General features: G+C 39.4%; 1 protein-coding gene across 2 annotated transcripts; it reads right to left on the reverse strand.

The window, feature by feature from the left end:
• Positions 1-87: 87 nt before the first annotated feature.
• On the reverse strand, positions 88-15,801 carry LOC120534386 (piggyBac transposable element-derived protein 4-like). 2 transcript variants are annotated; one of them, XM_039761935.1, is made up of 4 exons: positions 15,693-15,801; positions 11,209-11,685; positions 709-2,132; positions 88-605 (listed from the first exon to the last, which is right to left on the reverse strand). In XM_039761935.1, the coding sequence occupies exons 2-4, from the start codon at positions 11,636-11,638 to the stop codon at positions 198-200; spliced, it is 2,262 nt and encodes a 753-aa protein (XP_039617869.1). In that variant the 5' UTR covers positions 11,639-11,685; positions 15,693-15,801; the 3' UTR covers positions 88-197. The 2 variants fall into 2 exon arrangements, with proteins under 2 accessions (XP_039617869.1, XP_039617868.1); XM_039761934.1 differs by having other exon boundaries at positions 15,269-15,801.
• Positions 15,802-26,994: the final 11,193 nt, after the last annotated feature.

The raw sequence follows: 26,994 nt of genomic DNA on the forward strand, positions 1-26,994 counted from the left end.
AAACCAGCCCAACTTTTGTAAGGAAGCTGTAAGGAATAAACCTGCCAAATTTCAGCCTTCCACCCACACGGGAAGTTGGAGAATTAGTGATGAGTCAGTGAGTGAGTCAGTGAGTGAGTGAGTGAGTGAGGGCTTTGCCTTTTATTAGTATAGATTTGTAACTGGCAACATGTCGGCCAATCGCAAAACAGTCCGTATCAACAGTCCGCACAGATTCTTGGAGCCTTTCGTGAGCAGCTCCCACACACAAACCGCCGGCACTTTACGCAGTTCTCCTTTGCTTTGTTGCGTTTGCATCTTCTCACCTGGCACTGCGTCGTTTTGCCAGGAGGAAGAGGGACCAGAAGGGTTGCGGCGATGCGAGAGGCTTTCTCAATGGATGCTGCAGCCTCCTTGGCTGCCATGTGCTTCTTGCGCAGCTCCCACGCCAGGTCCATGATGAACTGCCTCCTGCCTTCTCTCTTGCCCATGCATTGCTCATATAGAATATGGGCGTTGATTGCAGCCAAGTCAAGCAAGTTATAAAATACAGCAACAGGCCACCTATGACTGCCTCCTTTCACCGTGTACAGCTTTGCCATTTGGTCTAGCACATCCACACCAACCTAGAGAAATGATAAAATAAAACAGCATAAATTTCCTTTTCCTTCCAAAATTGTAATGGTTACATTTATAAAAGACACAAACAGCAAATAGAGATCTACATAACTTAGTGCGATTGTAGTCCATCAGAGTGTCTGGTTTCTTCTTTCTGTCTGAGCTGATGTGGACAGCGGCATGCATAGTGCTCAGAATGCAGAGGCTCTTCTTCGGCTTGTACGTATAGACAGTAAGCATAGCTTTTCCTGTTGCCATCACAGTCGTCAAAAATGGTTCTCTCTGTATATTACCTTTGATGGAGGGTGGCACTTCCTGCCTTTTTTTGTTCATGCTACCAAGCAGGCTCATCTTTTTGGCAAGTAACTTGTTGGCCAGGGAGAGTGACGTGAAACGACTGGCAACAGTGACATTTCTCCCTTTGCCTGTGAAAGGCTCAACAAGTCGCAACGCCACAGTCTCCGATGGTCTCTCCCCTGGTTTTCGGGTGTCATCTCTCCCTAAATAGGGAATAGCGTTTAGCATATACTTGCTGCTTAAATCGGTGGCCATCCAGAATTTGATGCCAAACTTGTCGGGTTTGCTTGACATGAACTGAGTGAAGGGACATCGACATTTTGTGGGGAAGAACTGTTCATCAATGGTTATGTTCTGCCCAGGTTTGTAACACTTGATGCAGTTCTGTACAAAATTGTGCCAAGTGTCTGATATCGCAGCAAATTTGTCAGTCCGCAGACGCTCTTGCCGTGTCTCCCTGTTGTCAAATCGTAGAAATTTCATGATCTGGCGGTAGCGGTTTCGTGACATGGTTTCCTTAAAAAATGTAATCCCAAACTTCTCCGACCAGTAGCTCTCCATGTCCATGTTTTTCCCACCATATACACCACGTAGATATGAAAGAGCAATGAATGCCATTAGTTCGTCTACAGTCAAGTCCCATGCAGTATCAGTCTTTTGGGCTTCAGCTACAGTGCAATCTCTGATGTGTGTCAGCATCTTCATGTCACACAGGCAAAGGAAACTGTCAAGACGACTGCTAATTTTCTCTCTTGTATGCTTTGTTGGGCCTGCAGTGTCTGTGAAAACATAATGACCGGGCCGCCTTCGAACGCGGGACTCTTTGCCTACCGCTTGCAGTGTCCATACTGTGCCATCTCGTGCCTTCTCTTTTCTCCCTGAGGAAATTGATATCGGTTCAAGGGTCTCCATTCGAGCCCTTTTGTGGCGAGGAGGTTGGGATGCCACTGCATCAGCCACCGGTGCTGGCTCTGATGCACACTCCAGGTCAGATTCAGACTCTGAATCTGATGACGAGTCACTGTCCAGGTCAAAGTTGATGTCTGGCCCCCCATCAGAGTCAGCAAAGTCCATGTTCTGCAACATTTCCAAAGCCTTCTTGGCATTCATCTTGCTTGAATGGTTAGGGTGGCTTGCTGTCATGTCCTTGTCTCTCAGAGTTGTGTGAAAAGCATTGTGCTGCTGTTCCAGTTGGGTACCAGCATTCAGGAGTGGTGCTTGCGGCAGCAATGGGGGGACTTCATGTAAAAGAACAAAGAAAAAATATCATCAATCTCATTATTATATAATTATATATACCCTGTATATAATCACATACATGTGCTTGGGAGGCAGCTAAAGAGCCTGAAAGAAGGTAATTTCCGGTCGGACCGGGGGTGCCAGGGTGTAGTGATCCTTTCACTTTTTTTTCCCCCCAAAAGATCAAATGTGAGAAATTCCGCCTTGGCCCTTGGACGTCACTTCTGTTTCCAACCCTGAAGGCATCACTTCCTCCCTCCATCTATAAAACACACCATATCTGTAATAAACCTCAGTTCCGTTTTTGACTCTTGTATGTAAAGACCATTTTTATTGCAAACTTTTCGAATTAGCAACCATTTTTCAAGTATATGGGAGGCTGCCCCAAACCTCTGTTGTGCTCAATTATCTATATCTATATATATATCTATATCTCTATATATATATATATATATATATATATATATATATCTATATCTATATCTATATCTATATCTATATCTATATCTCTATATATATATATATCTATATCTCTATATATATATATATATATAAACTGCTCAAAAAATTAAAGGAACACTTTGAAAACACATCAGATCTCAATGGGAAAAAGAAATCCTCCTGGATATCTATACTGATATAGACTGGGTAATGTGTTAGGAACGAAAGGATGCCACATCATTTGATGGAAATGAAAATGATCAACCTACAGAGCCCTGAATTCAAAGACGCCCCAAAAATCAGAGTGAAAAAATTATGTAGTAGGCTAGTCCATTTTGCCAAAATTTAATTGCAGCAACTCAAAATTGTACGCAGCACATTGTATGGCCCCTGTGTTCTTGTATACATGCCTGACAACATGCATGCTTCTAATGAGATGACAGATGGTGTTGTGGGGGATCTCCTCCCAGATCTGGACCAGGGCATCACTGAGCTCCTGGACAGTCTGAGGTGCAACCTGGTGGCATTGGATGGACCAAAACATAATGTCCCAGAGGTGTACTATTGGATTTAGGTCAGGAAAGTGTGGTGGCCAGTCAATGGTATCAATTCCTTCATCCTCCAGGAACTGCCTGCATACTCTCACCACATGAGGCCAGGAATTGTCGTGCACCAGGAGCCACTGCACCAGCATAGAGTCTGACAAAGGGTCCAAGGATTTCATCCTGATACCTAATGGCGGCCAAGGTGCCTTTGTCAAGCCTGTAGCGGTCTGTGTGACCCTCCATGGATATGCCTCCCCAGACAATCATTAACCCACCACCAAACTGCTCATGCTGAATGATGTTACAGGCAGCATAATGTTCTCCATGGCTTCTCCAGACCCTTTCACTTCTGTCACATGCTCAGGGTGAACCTTCTCTCATCTGTGAAAAGCACAGGGCACCAGTGGTGCATTTGCCAATTCTGGTATTCTATGGCGAATGCCAATCGAGCTGCATGCTGCTGGGCAGTGAGCTCAGTGCCCATTAGAGGACATGGGGCCCTTGGGTCACCCTCATGAAGTCTTTCTGGTTGTTTGGTCAGAGACATTCACACCAGTGGCCTGCTTGAGGTCATTTTGTACGGCTCTGGCAGTGCTCATCCTGTTCTGCTTTTCCCAAAGGAGCAGATACTGGTTCTGCTGATGGGTTATGGACCTTCTATGGCCCTCTCCAGCTCTCCTAGGGTAACTGCTTGTCTCCTAGAATCTCCTCCATGCCCTTGAGACTGTCCAGGGAGACACAGCAAACCTTCTGGCAATGACACGTATTGATGTGCCATCCTGGAGAAGTTGGAGTACCTGTGCAACCTCTGTAGGGTCCAGGTATCGCCTCATGCTACCAGTAGTGACACTGACTGTAGCCAAATGCAAAACTAGTGAAGAAACAGTCAGAAAAGATGAGGAGGGAAAAATGTCAGTGGCCTCCACCTGTTAAACCATATATATATATATATATATATATATATATATATATATATACACATACACATACATACATACATATATATACACATACACATACATACATACATATATATACACATACATACATACATTATATATATATATACACACATACTGTATATGTATATATATGTATACACATATACATATATATATATTTACACATATACATATATATATATATACACATATACATATATATATATTTACACATATACATATATATATATATACACATATACATATATATATATATATACACATATATATATATATATATATATATATATATATATACATATATATATATATATACATATACACATATATATATATACATATATACATATACACATATATATATACATATACACATATATATATACATATATATATACATATATATATATATATATACACATTGTCACACACGTGCGCATGGGAGGCAGCTAAAGGGCTTGAGTGAAGGCAGTTCGAGGCATGCGGGTGTGGCAGAGTGCACTGACTCTTTTTATCCCTTGCCTGTAGACCATCCCCGGGGGATTTCACCTGGATCTCCTGACATCACTTCATATATATATATATATATATATATATATATATATATATATATATATATATAATAATCTACATATACACATATATATTAGGGGTGGGACTCAATTAATTAATTGAAAAAAAATTAATCTAATTAATTAGAGGCTGTGTAATAATTAATCTTGATTAATTGTATGTAATCATACATGAAAATTTGCCCCAAATCGCTTTTTTTTTAAATTTAAAAGGGTTTTAGTGGGCGACAGAATCAAATAATAGACATGGACATGAATATTGTAAACTCAAGCTCTTTTAATTTCTGAAAAAAAATGCTTTTAAACTGCATTTCAATTCAAAACAGAAACAAAAATATCATCCCTGGCTAAAATTGGGCAGACTTAAAAATAAAGTGGCATTTTAAGTACATTTTCAGAATGGTATTGTCTTTAAATAATAATAACAAAAATTTCAACATAAAGTGCAGTTTTTCTTCTTAAAAAAATAAGGCAGAAACATAAAAGGTAATTTGACTAGCTTCAACTTTAAACTCTGAGTAACCTTAGCCAAAATTATTTTGTACATTAGACTAAAACAGTGTGATCATTGAACATTTTGTAATTAGATGTAATTAGAATTACTAACGGTCACGGAAGTGCAATGATCCCCAGTAAGAGCCACAAAGTCCGCTTTCTGTAATACATCTAATTTTGCTTGCTTTTCAGTTTGCACAAAACCGCGCTTTTATCAAGGCTTCTGTCGGGTAGTCTTTTGAAATGAAATTTGCTTCCGATCAGTCTTAGGAACGCGCTTTGTATGCATTATTCATAAAGCTTCAATTGGTGATCTGTCTTTCTGCGTTAACCGCATATTTTTTCATACGTCTCAAACCAAGAGGATGCAAGGGTAAAATGAATCGGGAAGTGGGCGTATATATATATATATATATATATATATATATATATATATATATATATATATATATACATACATACATACATACATATACCTGCCCTTCGCAGCGGAGAATAGTGTTTTAAAGAAGTTATGAAAAAGAAAAGGGAACATTTTAAAAACAACGTAACATGATTGTCAATATACAGTAATTGTTTTGTGACTGTTATGAGTGTTGCTGTCATCAAGGATTTGATTATCATTATTTCTTTCAATCAGGTTTGTATTTGTAGGATGTGTTGTGTTCAAGTTACATTCCGTGTTTGTCAATCGTTGTAAAGATAACAGGTTTCATTCATCGATTCGTTTCTTACTGCACTAATAAACAGCTCATCTTCCTCTTTATCTGAGATGTGACACACTGCATGCACGGTTTTTTTTTTTACACTGTCTTCCTTTAGCGGGACATTGACTTTTTCCACCGTGTGCTTTGTTTCCGCAGTAGCTGCACTTATGAATATGTTTGTAAGTATCAGACGCTTCATATTTTTTTGCTGCCTTCTCAATTGTGTAATTTAGTTTTTGTTCAGCACTCTTTAGAACTGTTGCTTTTTGTCTGTGCACTGCGTCATTTCATGTGAGCCGCTCGGTGTACATGCATCGAAGGTTCCCAGCTGTGCTGGTGCCATCTCGTGCGATGTCCACGGCTGTATGTAATGTTAGCTAAAAGTTTTTCTCGCAATTTCGCCGAGTTTGTGCCAAACACCACCCGGACCATCTCATCTTCGTCTGCATAAGCACAGTCCTTCACCCGTGAATATTTAGCGGCAGTGTTTCTATTGGATTGCCGCTGACGGACGGCCTTATATGGGCAGACACTAAATTACGCCTCCCATGGGCATCTAGCAGAAGTCTATTATAGTATATGGATGAAAAAATAGGTTCCAGTTATGACCATTACACGTAGAATTTCAAAATGAAACCTGCCCAACTTTTGTAAGAAAGCTGTGGGAATGAGCCTGCCAAATTTCAGCCTTCTACCCACACGGGAAGTTGGAGAGAGAGAGAGAGAGAGAGTCAGTGAGGGATTTGCCTTTTATTAGTATAGATAAGTTCTTCTTAAGTTTATATGCTGGATTTATGTCCAAGTGTCTGTTGATGGCGTTCTCATTTGATAACCAGGATTCAGCCAGCTCTATGGCACTTTTATTATTGGCTTTAAATTTTACTTGTACATCGTCCCAATTAAACGTCTGTCCTGCTGATTTAGTACACACACACAGGCGCGAGACACAGGCACACACACACACGAGGCGCTCCAGGCTTGCGAAAGAGACACACGCACACACGAGAGAGAGAGTGAGCAAGCGAGAGAGGGAAGGCTGAAAGCATAAGGTAGAAAAGGCTTGTTTTTGTTTTCAGTTCTGTTTACAGCAGTCGGTTCATAGCGTGCACTGTGGCAATGTTACTTTTCTTGGTGGTTTATTAAATTATGGATTTTTCAAATGTTCATTTTTTTCCCTGTGCTTAAAACTCATTAAAAAAAAGTGTTTACAGTGATCGGGTCATAAGGCTATAGCACAAACTCTTGCAATGTTAGTTTTCTCTGTTGTTGAAGGTTTTCTCTGTGTTATTCAATGTTTTTACATTTAGTTTACTATTAGATGTGCATTCCATCGTATAATTAAATATATTAAAAAATATATTTACATACAGTTCGTACGGTCTGGAACTGATTAATTGTATTCCCATACAATCCTATGGGGGAAATTGCTTCAGTTCACGACCAACTTGGTTTACGACCAGAATTTTGGAACGAATTATGGTCGTGAACCGAGGTTCCATCCATCCATCCATCCATCCATACATATACAGTGGTGTGAAAAACTATTTTCCCCCTTCCCGATTTCTTATTCTTTTGCATGTTTGTCACATAAAATGTTTCTGATCATCAAACACATTTAACAGGTTATTTTTTAACAAGGGGGCAATTACTTTTTCACACAGGGCCATGTAGGTTTGGATTTTTTCTCCCTAAATAATAAAACCATCATTTAAAAACTGCATTTTGTGTTTACTTTTGTTATATTTGACTAATGGTTAAATGTGTTTGATGATCAGAAACATTTTGTGTGACAAACATGCAAAAGAATAAGAAATCAGGAAGGGGGCAAATAGTTCTTCACAACACTGTATGTATGTATGTATATATATATATATATATATATATATATATATATATAAAAATAAAACAAAATAAAAACACAAATCTTAAAACTTTAGGAATAGTTTGTTTCTTTACCAAGTGTGTCCTAGCATTAAGTTGTTTAATATATCCACTGAGGGATTTTAAACCTGCCACGCACCACCATATTTATAGTGGAAGTAACAAAGATGTACCTGATCCAGAATTCCATGACAATGAAAGCAGGAATGAGAAGGTGTGTGGGCAAAAAGGTGTCAAGTAAAAATAAGATAGTAACATGAAACAACCAAAATGAAAATGAAGGCCAGAAATGAAACCCTCAACAAAACACAAACGATGTGAGACCAAAATAACATATTTAAATAGTAAGCCCAAAATATACTGCAAAGTCTCCAAAAGGGTTAAAAAAAGAAGGAATGCTAGAAAAAAAAAACAGGTATAAAACAGATGGATATGAAACAGTGCTATCCCAATATAAGAACAAAAATAATCTCAATATAAAAATCCCACTGGATAAACAGATGGGCAGAAAGAGTCATGGAGACAATCTCTGCTGAATATGTCCCAATGACAGATGGAGATTAAAAGGATAAGTTTGAAATTTTTCAAGTCAAAGTTACTTTTTCACAATTGTGATTTTCCTGGGGAAACTGTTAAGTGAAGCCTTTTTATTTTTAATTGAGAAAAACAAAGCTTGTGCCTTAAAATGAGGTCTTACAAGGAACCAGTCCAAAATGTTAAATGAAAGCCGTAATATATTTCAGAAAGCAGGTGTTCCACATTTCTGAATTATATTTAGGACAACAAAAAGAAACTGAAAGTGAAACATTTTTCTACAGATTCTTGGCACTGTTTATTCTGAGGTAAGAGTACGATCCTGTTCACAGGGACCCTACACTGTCATATTCATGTAAATAGGAAACACAGCTGTTTAGCACGATATTGCTGGTTCTATTAAAATGGTTTGAAAATGTGCAGAAAAGATGGGAAAACAAAATGTTTACAGTTAACAGCAACACTGCACTCCCACACATTCTGAACATTGCCATGTCATTCGGGTCAATTTTAACCCACCATAATTCTAAAGTTACTTTGCCTCTGTAAAGGCTGAGTTTTATCTTTCCTACATAAAGTACAGTCCATGTTTATAAAATCACATAAACATATCCTAAATATCATTTGTTCTGAAACTCAGGGTCATCACTACTACAGGTTATCACGGTCAATTAATATATAACTAGTTCAGAGGTGAAAAATCTGACGTTCAGGGAAGCAGAATCGGGTCCAAAAAAAAAAAAAAAGACCCAGAAGGCACTAGATGTAGATATAGAAAGGAAGACTGTCAGATTGAATTTCACCGTACACTTCACATGTATTAGAATATTATTGCACCTGTAAAGGAGAAAGTAGTAGAGAGATTGTGCTCACCCTGACATATTAACTGACCCACATTCCTCATGTTCCTTGTCAGGACGGCAAACCATAAAAAGCATAAAATCCTTACAAGCTACACACACTGCCATCATGCTCTGCTATGTTATTTTTTTTAATTTTATGTTTTACCCCCACCCTCTTGTGGTGTCTCTGAAAATCAAAATTTGCTTAGGAGGAGGTGAGCAGGTTGAAAAAAAATGTTGGAGGGACTATCACTAGGCACATCTGTGATATAGCAAAGTAGGTTTACTAATTTCTTCATTTCTATAGAGGGTGGGTGTCTCCATCTGTACTCTGTGACTTCTACAGGTGCACACTGAGTCCATCACTCATTGACTGTGTAACATCCTGGTACTGAACCTGCACAGCTTTGGGGCACTGGGCATAAAAGTGGGTAGTGAAGCTGACATAAATGTTTTATTGGCACACAGCCGGTTTGTATTCAGAACATATGCATAATGTATAACACACACACCATCTGAGAAAAGCACACAGTGTTATCTACGACCTCTGCCACCCTGCAGTTGTCACATCCTCCTCCATTGCAAACCTTTGGCACTTGTGTATTCAGAGGCAGCTTTTGAATTCCACTGGTTTTATGAGGGCACTCAATAGCCACTGGTAGTGACAAATGTATTCTTGCATATACAGTAATCCATCGCTATATTGCACTTCGACTTTCGCGGCTTCACTCTATCGCAGATTTTATATGTAAGCATATCTAAATATATAACGCTGATTTTTCGCTGCTTTGCGGGTTTCTGTGGACAATGGGTCTTTTTACTTCTGGTACATGCTTCCTCAGTTGGTTTGCCCAGTTGATTTCATACAAGGGACGCTATTTGCGAATGGCTGAGAAGCTATCCAATCAAAGCACGCAGTTAAGTTCTTGTGTGCTGATTGGCTCAGCGACGGAGCGCCAAATTCAATTGCACTGCGTTAACCAGGAAGTCTCGTCTCGCTCATTCAGCATCAACGTATTTTGCTGTGTAAAGAGTTAACTTTTGTGCTCTTTTGTGTTTATCTTTGTGCATAGTCAGGCCCTTCGTTATGGCTCCAAAACGATCTGTCTATCATAATGGCTGTAACATATGTGATATCGGAGACGCTTGATATCTTTAAAATAATATTTAGGTTTTACTGCATATAAACAGTGTGTTTACATACATAATTTCAATGAATCTTACCTAATATCTAAGAGAATACAAAGGGTTTATGCTGTATAACTGTGCGGTGTGGGAGAGTTTATAAGGGCTTAAAATATATAAAACCATATTAACATATGGGTTTTTACTTTGCAGATTTTCACCTTTCGCAGGTGGGTTCTGGAACACAACCCGCGCGATAAAGGAGGGATCACTGTAAATACACAATCCCACAGATATATACAGTAGGTGTCCATGTTTCTATGTTATGCTCTATGCGTGTTGTTTCATTTGCTTTCTTTTGTTGGTATTATCACTAGTCTGAAGAAGGGCCCCAGGTAAAGTAGAGCACTGGGGCTCATGTTTTGAGAGCAAAACAGAAACATACATAGGCATCTGAAAAAATGTCGGCCCCTATGGTCGTGGGGCCCCTGGGCAATTTCCCACCATGTCCATCCTGCCAATGCGTTAAGACGGCCCTCGTCTGAGGTAGACAGGCCACCAAACATTTTATTCTACTACCTCCACATGACAACAAACAATGACATTTTACACAATACTCTTATTCATCCTACACCCCAAACGGGTGCACATTAAATTAACAGGTGGTTCTAAATTGGTCCCGTCTGGGGATTGCAATACACTAGCAAACACTATCTTAAGGGTTAAGGGAAAAAAATTGGGGTTCTATATCATAAAAAGCAAGTCAATTAAAAATATTGCAAATGTATGTTCCATTAGTAGCAGTAATTCGTAGCTAATGAAGAAAGTGTCAGCCTATGTTGCCCCTAAAGTAACTGAACACAACACCCTGCTTTACAACAAAAGAATTAATAGACAAAGATTATATGAAGAGGTTCAAGTAAATCACACTTGGGCCAAGCCTTACATGGATATCTCATTTCAACACCTACCTTCTGCAGGGGGTCTTGAAGATGAGGCCATCTCAATCATGTTCCGGGTCAGTGGTTCTATCTTCACATGTACAGACTGACCCTGTAGAGAGCAGGGTCTACTCAGAGTGGAGGCCAATGCCATTACCTCCTCATTTGGACTCAAGTCCTGAGAGACAAACTCTGATTTAAGGTCTTCTGTCTTCATGCTGATTACACTCCCAAGATTCTGCATGCCATTGTATTCATACATCTGCTGAGAATCTTCTTTAAATCTGAAAGCCCCCCATTCACAGCCCTCTTCCTTAATGCCTATGCTTCTATCCTTTATGCCAAACATGTTTAGTGTGGAGTTCTCCCTTTCCTCAACATTACTCCAGGCTCTCGAGGGCCCCTCTTCACTTTTATATTCCTTCACCAGTGGCTCCTGCACAGCCCGGTACATCTCCATGTCAATGGAAATGTTAATGGAAATTGCAACTTCCTTTTTTTCCCCCCCTGTAGAAAGAAACAGGTGCAATTAAATTGTAAGAAAATCAAAATGTCGTGACAACACTGACATTCAGTTTTCAAAATTATTTTCAAATTGTTCAAAAGGCATTTAGAAATTTGAAAGCTGTGCTAAATGTCATAAAGACCAAAGTTATGTTTATGTCCTGCTCCAAGAAATCTAAATCTTAGCAATGTTACTATTTGCACTTTAGTTGGCAGTTGCATTGAACTTCTTTCCTGTTATAAATATTTTGCCATTTGGCTTGATGATAAAATCTCTTAAACTGAGGGTTGAATTAGGCACCAAAGCTTGCTCTACTATATGCTGAAGTAAGAAGTTTGTGGTGGTTATGTTACATTTGCTTCTTGGTTATGTCAATGTAATAAACAGAGACGCTACCTCTTCTGTACTTGAACCTCTTGAGGATGTTTATCATTCTTTTCTCAGGCTGATAACTGCCAAAAGATGCAATGCTGCTCGTCACTGTGATTTACACAGAAAAGTGAAGTGGCCTTCTTTCAGTGGAGAAGTTTAGTTGTATAACTGTGCATTTTATGATTTCTTTGTCTTGGATTTATAATCAAGACATTTAAACATTTGTGATATTGGCCCCTTTGAGCTCTTCAGCATTAAATATGATGCGTCCTCCTCTATGTGTTTTCTGAGGTTTAAATATGGGTTAAAAAGAAAAAGGAAAAAAAAAAGATAAATTGTGCCACTGTTACCAAACAGTTTTATGGTCTCCAGAAAAAATTTCACAAGCTGTGGCAGTTACTAACAAACAGTTCTATATTCAGTTTATTTTATAAAGTCCGAGAATTAAATGGGGCAAATAACAGGCCTGGTGCTCTTCTTTACACTATATAAAGACAGCAAAAGTTTTGCAATGAATACTAGCTTGCTTATAAAGCCACTGATAGGAAAAAATAACAATCATCACTCCTGAGGTCGCAGGAAAGGGGTGTTGTGGCACTCCTGATATCTTTGCAAAAAGATGAAGGTCCAAGTCTTTAGATTCCTGGTTCTTCCTGTTTTGCTATACTATCCAGTGACCTAAAATGAAGACTGGACTCCATTCGTACCATTTCTCTTTGAAGAATCCTTGGGTACCGCTGCTTTGACACGGTGTCAAATGAGCTCACGGAGTCCCAAATGAGGCACATTACCTGCATTGTGAGAGAGAGTCACTTACAGCACTACAGCCATGTGGCACGATTCCCCCAGGGTGATCCACCTCACAGGATTCTCATTGTTGAGGATCAGAGTGGCTGGACCAGGCCAAGGGGATGCCCACGTAATACCTGGCTGTGGCAGATAGAGGGTCATTTCTAGAGGGTGAGACTAGACCATATGTGTGCCTAGGGGATTGCCAACCAGAATCCCAAGCTGTTTCATCGTGTGGTGGGTGCAGCAATGCGCTGAACCAGTGTATGCTCCCCACCCTGACCTCACCTGCTGAAAGTCAGCATAATACAGCATTACAATCTTCACTTATAATACTAATAATAATACTAATAATAATACTGTTATTATTAAGCAGAATTGTGTCAAGAAATGCTACTGGAGCTCTTTTATACCAACAGCAATAAGCCTGCATAATGACTTACTGTGAGTGCTGGGTGAGAAGTTTTCTTTCTTTCAAGTCATTCTGGTATGTGCAGGCCATAGTGTGTGCTGTATATTATATATATTGGTAACAATTCAGGTACTGCAAAATTGCTTCTATTGCTCATTTACTCACAAGAACTTAGCAAGGGCATTGTTTGATGTTAATGACAAACTTTCAAAGTATCAGTAAATAGGTAATTTATCCTCATGCAGTGTGGCATTTGATATGCTGGTAAAATTACTTATGAATATGAAAGATTCACTGGTCAAACATGGAAGTATGCAATATCAAGAGAAACAGGTCTCACTTAAGACACTTCTGACCATTCCAAAGCAAAGTTATTTTAGTAGGCCACTTTGCACTGATGAGTAAAGGAGTAATAGTTGCATTTTTGCAGCACCTAAACTAAGGTGTTACCTATGTATTGGTGGAGCTTCTGTAAAAAGTCAAGTTCCCCCTGGGGTCAAGTTAAGTTCTATCTATTATTTAAATAGGATGATGACTGCAGTAGCTGGAGTTAAATCAAATACTGTATAACAGGAATTAATGACAAGACACCAGAACTTTGTAGCAACACCAAGCAACCATCTAAAGAACACACAAATAATCCCTTTAATAAACTGAACTGAATTCAGAATTCGACATATATGTGCTAGATTAAATTTAATATCAGTAACTGTAGACCATTACATGTAGGAAGCAAAAAAGTCAGATTTGAATACACAATGGTAGGTTTGAAACTTAAGTACTTCTTATGAGAAGGAGTTTTAGTAGACTCATTACTATTTACATCAAAATATTGTACAGAAGCCATTACAAAGTCTAACAGGATCACATATTATATAGTGCCCATGATGTGTGAAGTCAAAGAAGGTTATGCTTGAATTAAATAATAGAATGGTAAAGTCTCAACTGCAATAAGTAACGTATACAGTTTTGGTCACCATATTTAAAGAAAAAAAAAAATTAGCATCACTATAGAGATCTGAACTAGGAAAAGAGACTGAGGGAGTTGAACCTTTTCAGGTTAAGCAAACAGAAATAAGGGGAATTCGTACAGTGCATCCAGCTGTTACTTTAAAATGAGTTCAACAAGAACACGCAGGCATGGTTTGAAACCTGTTAAGAGTAAATTCCACACAAATCATCAGGAAAGTTTTTCTTCACGCATAGAGCCAGAGACATGTGGAATAAATTTCCAAGTAGTTTGATAGACAGTAGGACTTAAGGAACCTTCAAAACAAAATGCAATGTTATGTTACAGAAAGTAGGTGAAAAGCGCAGATGAGCATAGCTGGGCTGAATGGCCTGTTCTCATCAAAATTGCTCAAACGATGTCAGTCAAAACTAGGATCAGGAATGGGACTTTCAACTAAATCACCAACAAAAAACGTAATACATGTTACTGTGAAGTACTACACACAGAGAAACATGTTCCAACTATCAGAGAAGAAATTGCTTTTATATGCTTAAGAGGCCAATTATTCTATTACCAAAAGAGAGCATTTCTTCACTGGACTATTAACCTCACTATTTTTGTCAGCCTTTGGGAAGCACTTGCCCGACCTATTAACAAGTAGCCTATGATTTGTAACTCCAGTGTCAAATACTCAATACCCACTTCGGTCAACGTGCAAGTGTTAACACTTTGGATAGTATCAACTAAGTATCGTTCAAACGAATTACAAAGTACCTTCACAATTCTCCCATCAGTATGCTTAGCAATTAAATTTTCCAATTTGTACCAAATAAATTCTTGACAACTGCAATCCTAGCAGCATGTTGTCTGCCACTTGCTAATCGAATATCAGTACAATTTGCCCTTAAAAACAGCTTGAGTACTTACAAGTCACTTATGTAAAGCAAAAAGGCCGTTTATTAAAAACAGAAGACACCTTTAATCAATCACTATATCATCACTTTAAATTTTAAAAGACACGAGCAACACGTGAACTGCTTTGTATAAAAATTTTACTTACATCACCATTTATCGGGCTTAAACAAATCATAGAGGTTTTGCGGTTACAGGGATTGTGGTGTCTGCAGGTGCCAGTTGATATAGGTGGACTAGGCGTGTGCGTATTCGCACGGACCGGTCCTGCAAAAGGCTTCGCGGACCAAGAATAAAAGAAAGTCCTGAAATCAACGGGTTGTTTGTGGGAAGTCAAAAGGGTTGGCCTCCTCCCCGGCCACAGTGACATTCGGTGTTTTATGGGGGAACGAACGGTATGATGCGATAACTGTGGACGTCCACACAAAGACAGGAGTCCAGCTGCAGTGGGCTCTTCTGCACCCAAGTGGGATTCGTGCAGAATGCATCAGATAGCCGTGACAGGTTTTGATGTTGCCGCTCGGTCACTTCTTTCTCTAACTTACACTTGGTTCTATCCTACGTGCACTAACCTCTTTTTCCTCAATGCGCTTGTCTCCAAAGCGACCAAAGATTGCAGATGCTACTGTTGCTAAATTCAGAAGAAAGAAACGATGTACGGTCGGGTAGGGCACAAAAACAGATGCGCGTGCACTAAAGTTTGTACGGATAGCCAGCAGGCTCAAAATATACGCGCTTTGTCTGGAAATGCACACGCTTATCCATAAACGTATCAATATATATAGGTGTGAATCGCAATCTGACTACAAGCGTTACTTGGTAGGTAACCATCCAGATAATCCGACTGCGATCATACCTATGAATGTAACACTCCAATCTGCACCCTGTCCAATAAGTGAACCTGCTGCCGTCACATCAGAGGATATGCCTCCGGTGCTGCCATCCGTTGTTCGATCCCAGGGGAAGTAAAGTTGCGTACAGCTGACGAGCCCCAAAAAGAGCGAAATGCGTGTCGTGTATTCTTTATATTTGGCAGGTACCGTATCACATATGGTAAGCCAAGTTTATATATATATATATATATATATATATACACACACACACACACACACACACACACACATATATATACATATACATATATAAGTACTGCCTTAAAATTAGTATTAAAAAGAAAATTAAACCTTTTTAAACTGAGGGAAAAAATAATAATTATTTAAGGATCTCTTTGTATACCACATTGTGGGTTCGGCCCTCCGGTTGTAATATGACCAAGCTGTGCGCTGAGCTTACTCTTGAGCATGCAACGTACAGTTGGCCATGTGAACAGTAATCTTGTCTCAAATCTCACAGCTTGGATTGCTGCTGTAATAATCGGTTTAAGTTTCATGGTTTGTTTCAATTACGACAGTATTTGTAGGACTTGTGTTGAAGAGAAATTTGGCATCTGTCAAGCGTTGTAAGTATACAACCAGTTTCATCGATAACTTCACATCCAGCTTTTGAGAGTTTAAACATTCATAAACATCAAAGTGTCCACTACTGAAATCGTCACCTGTCAATCAAAGATATTTAAGAGGCATTAGCGGTTGTCGAAAGGTGTAAAATATTTGGCTATTTCGGTACACTTGAAAGCGACAATCGAACAATTCACCGGCAGCCATCAACTCACATGCAGATGCATAGGTGAAGGGCTTAAGCATTTCACTCTTATAGTGCTCCTGTGTAGTATAATTATCTCCTGTACCGTCATCAGTCCACACCTTGAACCTGTCCCAGTCATTCAATACATAAGACACAATGTTCCTCCGGATATCAAGAGTGAGCCTGATACGGCCGTGCAATATGTAACAAAGAGAATGGAAAAGGTAGGTGCCATCTCCGGGCATGTAAACCACTTGGTAAGTGACAGTTCTTTGATCGATGTTGATCACCTCGATAGACATGTTAATGGGGGTACGGCTGGAATGATAAAGGAAATGGGTACCTGAACAATGTAAAGTAAGTCTAAAATACCTACACAATAACTATAATCATAATAAACGAACAATAAAACATCGGAGACGCCGTGGATTAAATAAAAAGCCTGTAGTTATCAGCAGGGAGAGGTGAATCCCCCTGGCGAAGGGAAGGGAATGTAGAGACCGGAGCGACGGACGGCCTTATATAGGCAGGCAGCCAACAACGTGGTAGGCGTTGGGATTGGGGACCCAACGCCGCCTCACACGGTGACCGAGCTGCAGGCTATGGACGTATATATGTACGTAAGTAGGATTCAGTTAGCGTTGGGAACCCGCGTACCAAATTTCTTGAAGATGGGCCCATAAGTAACAAAGACCGTTGAAAAGTTTAATATGGCGGCCGACAGTGGCATCATACCACCGAAATAAGTACCAAATTTCAGCCTTCTGCCTACACAGGAAGTTGGAGAATTAGTGTCGTTGGAAAGTTCAATATGGCGGCCGACAGTGGCGTCATACCACCGAAATAAGTTTGTACATCGGTTTTGGTTAGCGCAGGGAAGCCACCTACCACATTTCGTGAAGATGGGGTCAGCCTTCTACCTACACGGAAGCTGGAAAATTAGTGACGTTGTAAAGTTCAATATGGCGGCCGACATTGGCGTCATACCATCGAAATAATTACGTACATCGGTGTCGGTTAGCGCAGGAAAGCCGCCTACCAAATTCCGTGAAGATGGGGCCACAAATAAGAAAGTTCAACATGGCGAACACTGTCGACCGTTATGACCGCTACGTGTAGAATTTTGAAAGGAAACCTGCTTAACCTTTGTAAGTAAGCTGTAAGGAATAAGCCTGCCAAATTTCAGCCTTCTACCTACACGGGAAGTTGGAGAATTAATGATGAGTGAGTGAGTGAGGGCTCAAAAGTTGAATATATAAAGTCATCGATGGAATATATAAAGTCAAAACCTGAATATATAAAGTTAGAGTCAGAATTTATAAAGTCATTCCTGATTATATAAAGTCAACATCGGAGTATATAAACTCACTCCTGAATATATAAAGTGAAAGTCAAAATCTATTGATTGAAACGACTCTGAGCTAAACTAAGTTAACAAAAACGTATTCAGAAAAATAAATTAAAAAAAAACTGGTTGGTTAATGTTTTTAAAATGATGCATATGCCCTGCCCGGGACTTGTTTCCAGCCCTGCGCTCAGTGTTGGCTCCAGCAGACCCCCCCGTGACCCTGTGGTCGGATTCAACGGGTTGGGAAATGAATGGATATTCCAGCGCTGACTTTGTATATTCCGACGCTGACTTTATACATTCAAGATTTGACTTTATTTATTCCAACGCTGACTTTATTAATTCGACGCTGACTTTATATATTTAAGTTTTGACTTATATTCCAGCACTTACTTTATATATTCAGAAATATTCCAACGGCGTCTTTATACACTCAGGTTTTGAATTTATATATTTGGGAATGACTTTATATATTCAAGTTTTGACTTTATATATACCAACGCTGACTTTATATATACCAACGCTGACTTTATATATTCAGGTTTTGACTTTATTTATTTTGACAGTGACTTTATATAATCAAGTTTTGACTTTATATATAAAAGTTTTGACTTTATATAGTTAAATTTAGTCATCATTGCATAACTTTTTCTTTACCATAGAAATTTAAAGACTAAATTCAACTTCCATTCCTAACAAAGATATTTCTGGCGACTAAATAGAACTTCGCTCTTACTTTTTTACCGTTCATTTAATCATGGCTAGTGGCTGAAAAATTATAAAATGGAAGGAGGATTACACGGAGTATGGCTTTACCAAAAACAAAACATTGATCGCGAATAAAGTATCCATTATTCATAAAGCTTCAACTAGTGATCTGTCTTTCTGCGTTAACCGCATATTTTTTCATACGTCTCAAACCAAGGGGATGCGAGGCTAAAATAAATCGGAAAGCGCATGTACATACTCAGTGCATCCCCTCTCAGGAATCGAACCTCGGACGCGGGTGCTAGAGGCGAAGCCTCTACTATTGTGCCACGGCGTGTGGTTTGTCTATTTGTGCGTAGCAGTGTAATTCGGTTTTTGTTCAGCACTCTTTGGAACTGTTGCTTTTTGTCTGCGCACTGCATCAGTTCACGTGAGCTGCTGAATATGGTTTTATATGTCACTCGCTCGCTTCTAATTGTTTCGCTGCCTTCTTAATTATATAATGTATATTTTCTTCAGCGGTTTTTGGAGCTCTTCCTGGTTTTCTACGTACTGTGTGATTACGTGTGAGGCGTGATGATGTCACATGAAACTCCGCCCCCCCCCACGGCTTTCGAGCTTAACTCCATTACGGTATATGCAGAAAAAAGCTTCCAGTTATGACCATTACACGTAGAATTTCGAAATGAAACCTGCCCAACTTTTGTAAGGAAGCTGTAAGGAATGAGCCTGCCAAATTTCAGCCTTCTACCTATATGGGAAGTTGGAGAATTAGTGATGAGTCAGTGAGTCAGTCAGTGAGGGCTTTGCCTTTTATTAGTATAGATAAGCTACTGTGGCTTTCCATTTGTCTGTCCAGGATTTTAAATCACCTGTAGATTGCAAACAGTTTGACCTATTGACCTGAACTTTGGTACACATATAGCACGTGACGTCTACTATCCGTTTTCGGGGTGATGATTGACCTTCAAGGTTATTCCTCTTTTTATTTTTAGTTTATTGTAGAATCAACTCTCGGCAGCAGCCAGCAGGGCAGCCATTTGGCGCATGTATACGAGTGACGTTCTCATCCCTATCACCTTCGGCGCCACTTCCCCTACCTCTTCATCTCTTTAATCATTCTTGAGGCAGATTGAAGATTCAAGTGCGAGCTTAAGTGAAAAATTAAGGAAAACGTACTAATTGCAACACTAACACTGACCTAATCAGTTTTAACACGAAAAGATGCCAACAAAACAAGAGAAGAAGCGGGCCGCTAGGGTGGAGAAAAGATGATATGTTCAGGAAGCCGCAAGTGCATCAACCTCTGAGCAAACAAATGCTAAATGTACAGACAAACAGTATGAAAACTATAAGTAAAGTGTATTCACTGCACGTTACCATGCAGTGCGCCATTACTGGTTTTTAATTGAAGAATTCATTACAATGCATACATTACAAATCAATAAGCCACACATCATCATATCTTACTTAGATACACCTTTCCCCTAACCCTCCAAGAGACCAAAGAAAAAGAAAAATCTGGCATAAAGTAATCACTCACAGAAAATGGCAATGTCTGAAAGGTTAGAATGCTCAGTGATTGGAAGATCACATTTATAAACTTTTGCCAGACAAAAAAAAAAACAAAAAAAAATTTCTTTTGAGAAGTGAATATTTCTCAAGTCTAAAAAAAATAGGGCCTCCTTTTACCATTGAATTTTGATAAGTGGGTCTGGATTATCTCCCGTGTGCTAACAGACCCCAAGTGGTTAGAGCTGATAATGGGGCAGAGATCATTGAGAATCAAAACCCATCTGATAAATAGGAAAAGAGTTTAAACTAATCAGGTCTAAGCAGGAGACAATGCCAGATCATGTGACTGAAACAGGCAGGTACCTGAGGACATCACTCACAATTAGGTACTCCTAGTTAAAATGAGGTGCACATGATGTACAATTTGGGGTTAAATTAGACCACATTTGGCACATACTAAAAGTATTGTATACAAAGAGTGGTCGGACAAATCCAACTAACTATAGGGCGGTAAGCGGAATGAAGGCGGATGACCCAGTAGCCCACAACACCAACTGCATTGCATCCTCTCTGATGAAAATTAGAAACAGTGACAAATGACTTAAGCACATTTATGTTAGTTAGAAGGCTGTTAGGTTGGGTGGTATAAAAAAATATATTGATAGAATTGATAATCTGTATGTATTTAAAGGGAATCTGAAGTACATAAGACAAGTATTGTAAGGGTTAAACTTTAAAGGCTTATGCCTACATATTTTTATTCTTCTGAGCAAGGTAGAAATCAACAATATTTTATAGGTAAATAGGTTAGGTATGCAAAGAGGGACTAAAAGGTAAACAACCCCTCTTCCAGGTGGTGAAGGTAAACTTTCAGGCAGAAATAATGGTGGTGAAAACTAGGCAAGTACTAAGTAGAGACAGGGCCTGTCAAGCGAGCATGATGAATAGAATGAGCGTTAAGCCCATTGAGCTGGGAAAATGATTGGTGGAAACAGTAGGAGGAAGGATTGAGGGAATGGAATATTGGGAGTCAGATAAATTCTTCATAAGAACTCTAATAAAAGCAAGGTTTGCCCATCACTGGGTGCTTGCTTTATTTGAACTGAGACTGTGTGTTCTACACACAAAAAAGCTTGATTCTGCTGTCTTTGCTGAAACATCTTTGAAGAGAGGGTGTCTCACCCCTCCATGACAGTGGTCTTTTGGGTTTGGAACCCCTGCAGACTTTGTTTTCCTCCAGCTTAACTGGAGTTTTTTTGTTTTTCCTGTCCTCCTAACCACCTGACCTTATCACCAGACTCGCCTATAGAGACTTACATTATGATGTCATGTGAAAAATTAAGTACACCCCATGGAAACTGTTGACTTTGTCAACATATTTGAACAGGCAAACATCAGATCTTCATCTACAGATACAAACAGCATACTTGAAGAAATGACAAGTCAAACGAACATGGTGTAATCACTCTCATAATCTAAATGTAGTAAAAATGCAAATTTGTCACAAGGAAAAAGTAAGCACACCTCTACATTTATCACCACTTCAAATCCATAAAATTAGAATGAGGTATTCCAGATTAGGCACCAATGATTAAAATCTCCTCAGAAAGTATGCAGGTGGAAGCTTTCTTATTTAAACCAAACATCTCTAGGGTCTGGTGAGCTATTGACATGTGTGGTGTCATCATGCCAAGATCTAAAGAGGTCTGTAAAACCCTCAGAAAGAAGTTTGTAGATGCCGGAGTCTGGCAAGGAATTAAAAAAACAAAATGACAACTTATTTGAAATCAAACATTCTATTCTAACGAAAATAATTTAGAGGAGGCAATTCATTGTAGTATCTGCAAGTAATCTGTCAATGTGCATGTTGTGATATGAAATTTTGCATACAAGTTGATAAATATTTTGTATGTCTTTATTTGTAACTTAGACAAAGCAATGTAATATTAATGTTACATTATTGATAACAGCAATGGTTGGATGGTTTAAGAACCTCTTCCCCGCTTTAGGACTGAGTCTCTTTGTAATTTTACAACAGAGTTGGGTGGGGGAAGTGACTAAAACACGTTTGGTAAGTGTCTCTCAACCCCCACAGGAATGCCAGGCTACCTAACTGCCAAGCTTTACCTTAACATATGGTTTGGAGGGCAGGTATAAAGGTGCTCTATCCCCCCATTGGTCTGAAGTATGGCTGTTTGGAACTGGCTTGTATCAAAAGCTTTTAAGTACCCCTATTGGCTCTAGGGGTTGGACAGAAAACATATAAATTTGCCTCACCCTCTCTCTCTCTTACCAAACTGATGAAAGACCATCTCACACCATGAACTGAAAACGACAACACAATGAAGAGCACAGCTTGGCAGCCATATTGAGACTGGCATGCAGCCTGTTCAGAAGAAAGCTGACTACAAATGATGCCTTAACTTAGTGATATATTAAGTAACTAACAAGTCTGTGTGCACATCACCATTTATCAGGTTGTACAGTTACCAATATTCAAATGTACTTTGCATATTGTTAGTATTTATGAATATTATCAATAATACATTGTTCTAGTTGTAACTTAACTCCTGCTTGACTTTTACTACACCTAATTGCCTGAGGTTATAAATGTAGAAGGGATGGTGGGGAGAAGTTATATGGTACAATACCTTATAAAAAGTGGTAAGTCTGGGAGATTTGAGGCATTCTGACAAAGGCTATTTATTAATAATAAAATAGTGGAAAGTAGAGCAATTTATTACTCTACCAAGACAAAACAGTGCATTAATCTACAATCAGAAAAAAGATTGCACAGATTTGACCTGTATGCGAGGTGTACCAGGAAAAGCATGTAATACTTTGAAAATATGGAACTGTACTGGAACACATGTGAATAATCCAGAAAACCAGAAAGATTCAAAAGATACAACAATACTCACAACATCTCCTATTGTGAAGAAAGGCAGACTTGCAATACGCTGTAGTCGCTGTGGTGTGTCAGTTAGAACACAGGAACTAATCCAACCATTTCAGGAACATCGCTTTAATGTTGAAATACCAAAATTTCACATGAAGTAGAACAACTGTACAGGTAGGTGAGTAGGTGTATGTGTGGTTCTAACAGGCAAACAATAAAATAAGACATTTAGTACATATATACATGTTATCTCACTATGCTATACACAAATGTCCAATAGGTGGCACTATAGCTTCACACTTTCAACGTAAGGTGTTTGCAATTACAATTTCAATGTGGTAACGTAAAATATTAACCTAACTACTAATTCAGAACAGTTTTCTCTCTAACTTAACATTTAACTTCTAAATATGTACATAAGAACTTACATTTGGTCAACAACACACAAACAAACTTTCTCTAGTGGCTCCAGTAGTTCCGGCTTTCACGAGGTACATCTCACAAATGTACATGCTCACTGCACACTCCACGGTTTTCACGTGATCATGCTTCAGCGCCTTAAAGGCACAGTAGCCTTTTTTACATCTCCAAATAACTCTCAATGACCCACTTCTCTTCCTCTGTCTCTGACCAAATGTAAAAGAAGAGGGAGGACCCAGCTGCAGTGAAGACAGGGTAGCCCTGCCTCCTGGGGCTCCACCCACAAAGTCAGCACATTTAAAGATTGTTAATACCACCTACATACAGCAAAACCTGCAAAAATCAAATTAACTATAGTGAAGCAGGTTGCTAAGATGTACATAAGAAAGGGCCGAGAGGAATAAGGTAAGAAAAATAAATTTTCTGTTTTGCTGTCAAACTAAATCAAGATATATGGGAATATTGTCCAACAAAAGTATAGTATAATTACAAAAGACAACCACAGTATTGACATGCACTTATTTAACATCAAGACTAGTGCAAAATAACAAGCATATACAGACAGTATGTTTTAAAATAGGCAATACAGAACACCACTAACTAAATATAAAAAAGTGAATGTAAGTGTGTATACATTTATTTTTTTTTCCTTTTGGGATATGAAAATTCCAGTCATCATTTTCACTTGATATCTTATGAATGTATTGACTTTTTGCAATTCTATTCCTTATGCTAGGGTTGTGCTATTGTTGAACAATGCATTCCCTTGAGTCTTGATTTAGTTTGACTGCAATTAGAAAAAGGCTATATAAGGGGGTTTGAATCTGAATGACACTATCTTTATAAGGTCTCTCGTCATTACACTATTCATGTTGTGCAGCTTCTCCTGGCAAATCTGCTTCCTGCTGAGGAACAAAACAGCCACTGAATGGATCATCATCACCGTTCCCAGAGTATTCATTTTCCACACAAAACCCCTCTTTATTATACACTGCACCATGCCTTGTATGATGAGGACTTGACTTCCATAAAGAACTTGAACCTAGATTTATATTTCCATAACTTATGCCTGGAATTCTATTAAACGGGGCAAGACAAGGACTTTGTCCTAAATTTATATTCCCATATCCTTAACCAAGGCTTGAAATTGATTTCCTAAACTCAGGGGCTGAAGTAAATTGGACGGGAGAAAAAGATATAGGCGGCACGGTGGCGCAGTGATAGCGCTGCTGCCTCGCAGTTAGGAGACCTGGGTTCGCTTCCCGGGTCCTCCCTGCGTGGAGTTTGCATGTTCTCCCCGTGTCTGCGTGGGTTTCCTCCCACAATCCCAAGACATGCAGGTTAGGTGGATTGGCGATTCTAAATTGGCCCTAGTGTGTGCTTGGTGTGTGGGTGTGTTTGTGTGTGTCCTGAGGTGGGTTGGCACCCTGCCCAGGATTGGTTCCTGCCTTGTGCCCTGTGTTGGCTGGGATTGGCTCCAGCAGACCCCCGTGACCCTGTATTCGGATTCAGCGGGTTAGAAAATGGATGGATGGATGGAAAAAGATATAGGAGGAGTCATTACTTTAGGGGGTTTTGAAATATTCACAAAAAGGGGGTAGTTTTGCAGGCAGAATTTCACACAAGTCCAGATACAACCTAGGATGGACGACTTTATCATCTGAACTGACGCTCTTATCTTTAATCCTTGTTACTAGTGATTTATTCATTTTACCTTCCAGTCATGTCATTGCCTTTGAACTTTGTTCTGCTTCTTTCTTTATTTTAGATAACCGGTCTTTCCTCCGACTTTCAGAGCGCCAATTAGAAAATATACTGTCCGTAATTGGGTCTTTTACTAACTTCTGAGCTTATACAATACTGTTTATTTTTATATAGCCCAAAATCACACAAGTGCCACAATGGGCTTTAATGGGCTCTGCCTTTTGACAGCCCCCCAGCCTGGACTCTCTAAGAAAACAAGGAAAAACTCCCAAAAAAACCCCTGTAGGGAAAAAAATGGAGGAAACCTTGGGAAAGGCAGTTCAAAGAGAGACCCCTTTCCAGGTAGGCTGGGCACGCAGTAGGTGTCAAAAAGAAGGGGGTAAATACACAGAACAAAACACAAGTAATCCTCAATACAATACAGTAATCCCTCCTCGATCGCGAGGGTTGCGTTTCAGACCCCCCCGTGATACGTCAAAATCCGCGAAGTAGAAACCATATGTTTGTATGGTTATTTTTATATATTTTAAGCCCTTATAAACTCTCCCACCCTGTTAACATTATTAAAGCCCTCTAGACATGAAATAACACCCTTTAGTCAAACGTTTAAACTGTGCTCCATGACAAGACAGAGATGACAGTTCTTTCTCACAATTAAAAGAATGCAAACATATCTCATCTTCAAAAGAGCCCCGTCAGGAGCAGAGAATGTCAGAGAGAGCGCTCGCTAAAAAAAGCAAACAATCAAAAAATCAATACGTGCTTTTAAGTATACTGAAGCACTGCGATAAAGCGGCATTTTGTAGAGGAGCCTCCGTGTCCTCTGTGCAAACAGCTCCTCTGCTCACACCCCCCCCATTAGGTAGAGAGAGTGAGAAAGATAGAGAGAAGCAAACAATCAAGCACCGCGGGAAGCATATCTTATATCATTGAGGAGTTTTAGTTAATATGTAATACATGCTCTGATGGGGTAGCTTCTAAGCCATCAGCCAATAGCGTCCCTTGTATGAAATCAACTGGGCAAACAAACTAAGGAAGCATGTACCATAAATTAAAATACCCATTATCCGCAGAAAGCGGCGAACCAGTGAAAAATCCATGATATATATTTAGATGTGCTTACATTTAAAATCCGTGATAGAATGAAGCCGCGAAAGTCGAAGCGCGATATAGCGAGGGATTACTGTATAATGCTTTGAATAATAAAGCTTGAAACCATTCCTGAAGGCACTTAATGATGTGAACAGTAGAGGGCGTAGTAACTACACAACACAGTCATAGGCTCAAACAGAATTTTTTTTATTTTACAGTACCTCCAAATCCTTTCCACAAAAGATATTATACACAATCTTTGTATATCCTTCCACTAATACAAATCTTCTAATCTTCCATACCTCCCATGCAGTCTCATCCACTCTCTTCCCGAATCTGGCTACCCATACAGAAAACTCTGCTTCTTTAATGCCAGACCCGGGAGTACTTTCAGTGCTGCCACAGCGCACCAAGGAAGCACTTCCGGGTTAGACGGAAGATCTTTAAAGTGGGGGCAGTCTGTTCTTTCAGCTCGCCCAGGTGGCATCCAAGAACCACAAACAGGCTGTCTCATGGGACTGCAATTCCAAGCCTGCCCTGTGGG

This window comes from Polypterus senegalus, chromosome 8 (genome assembly GCF_016835505.1).
Source record: "Polypterus senegalus isolate Bchr_013 chromosome 8, ASM1683550v1, whole genome shotgun sequence".
Classification (NCBI taxonomy): domain Eukaryota; kingdom Metazoa; phylum Chordata; class Cladistia; order Polypteriformes; family Polypteridae; genus Polypterus; species Polypterus senegalus.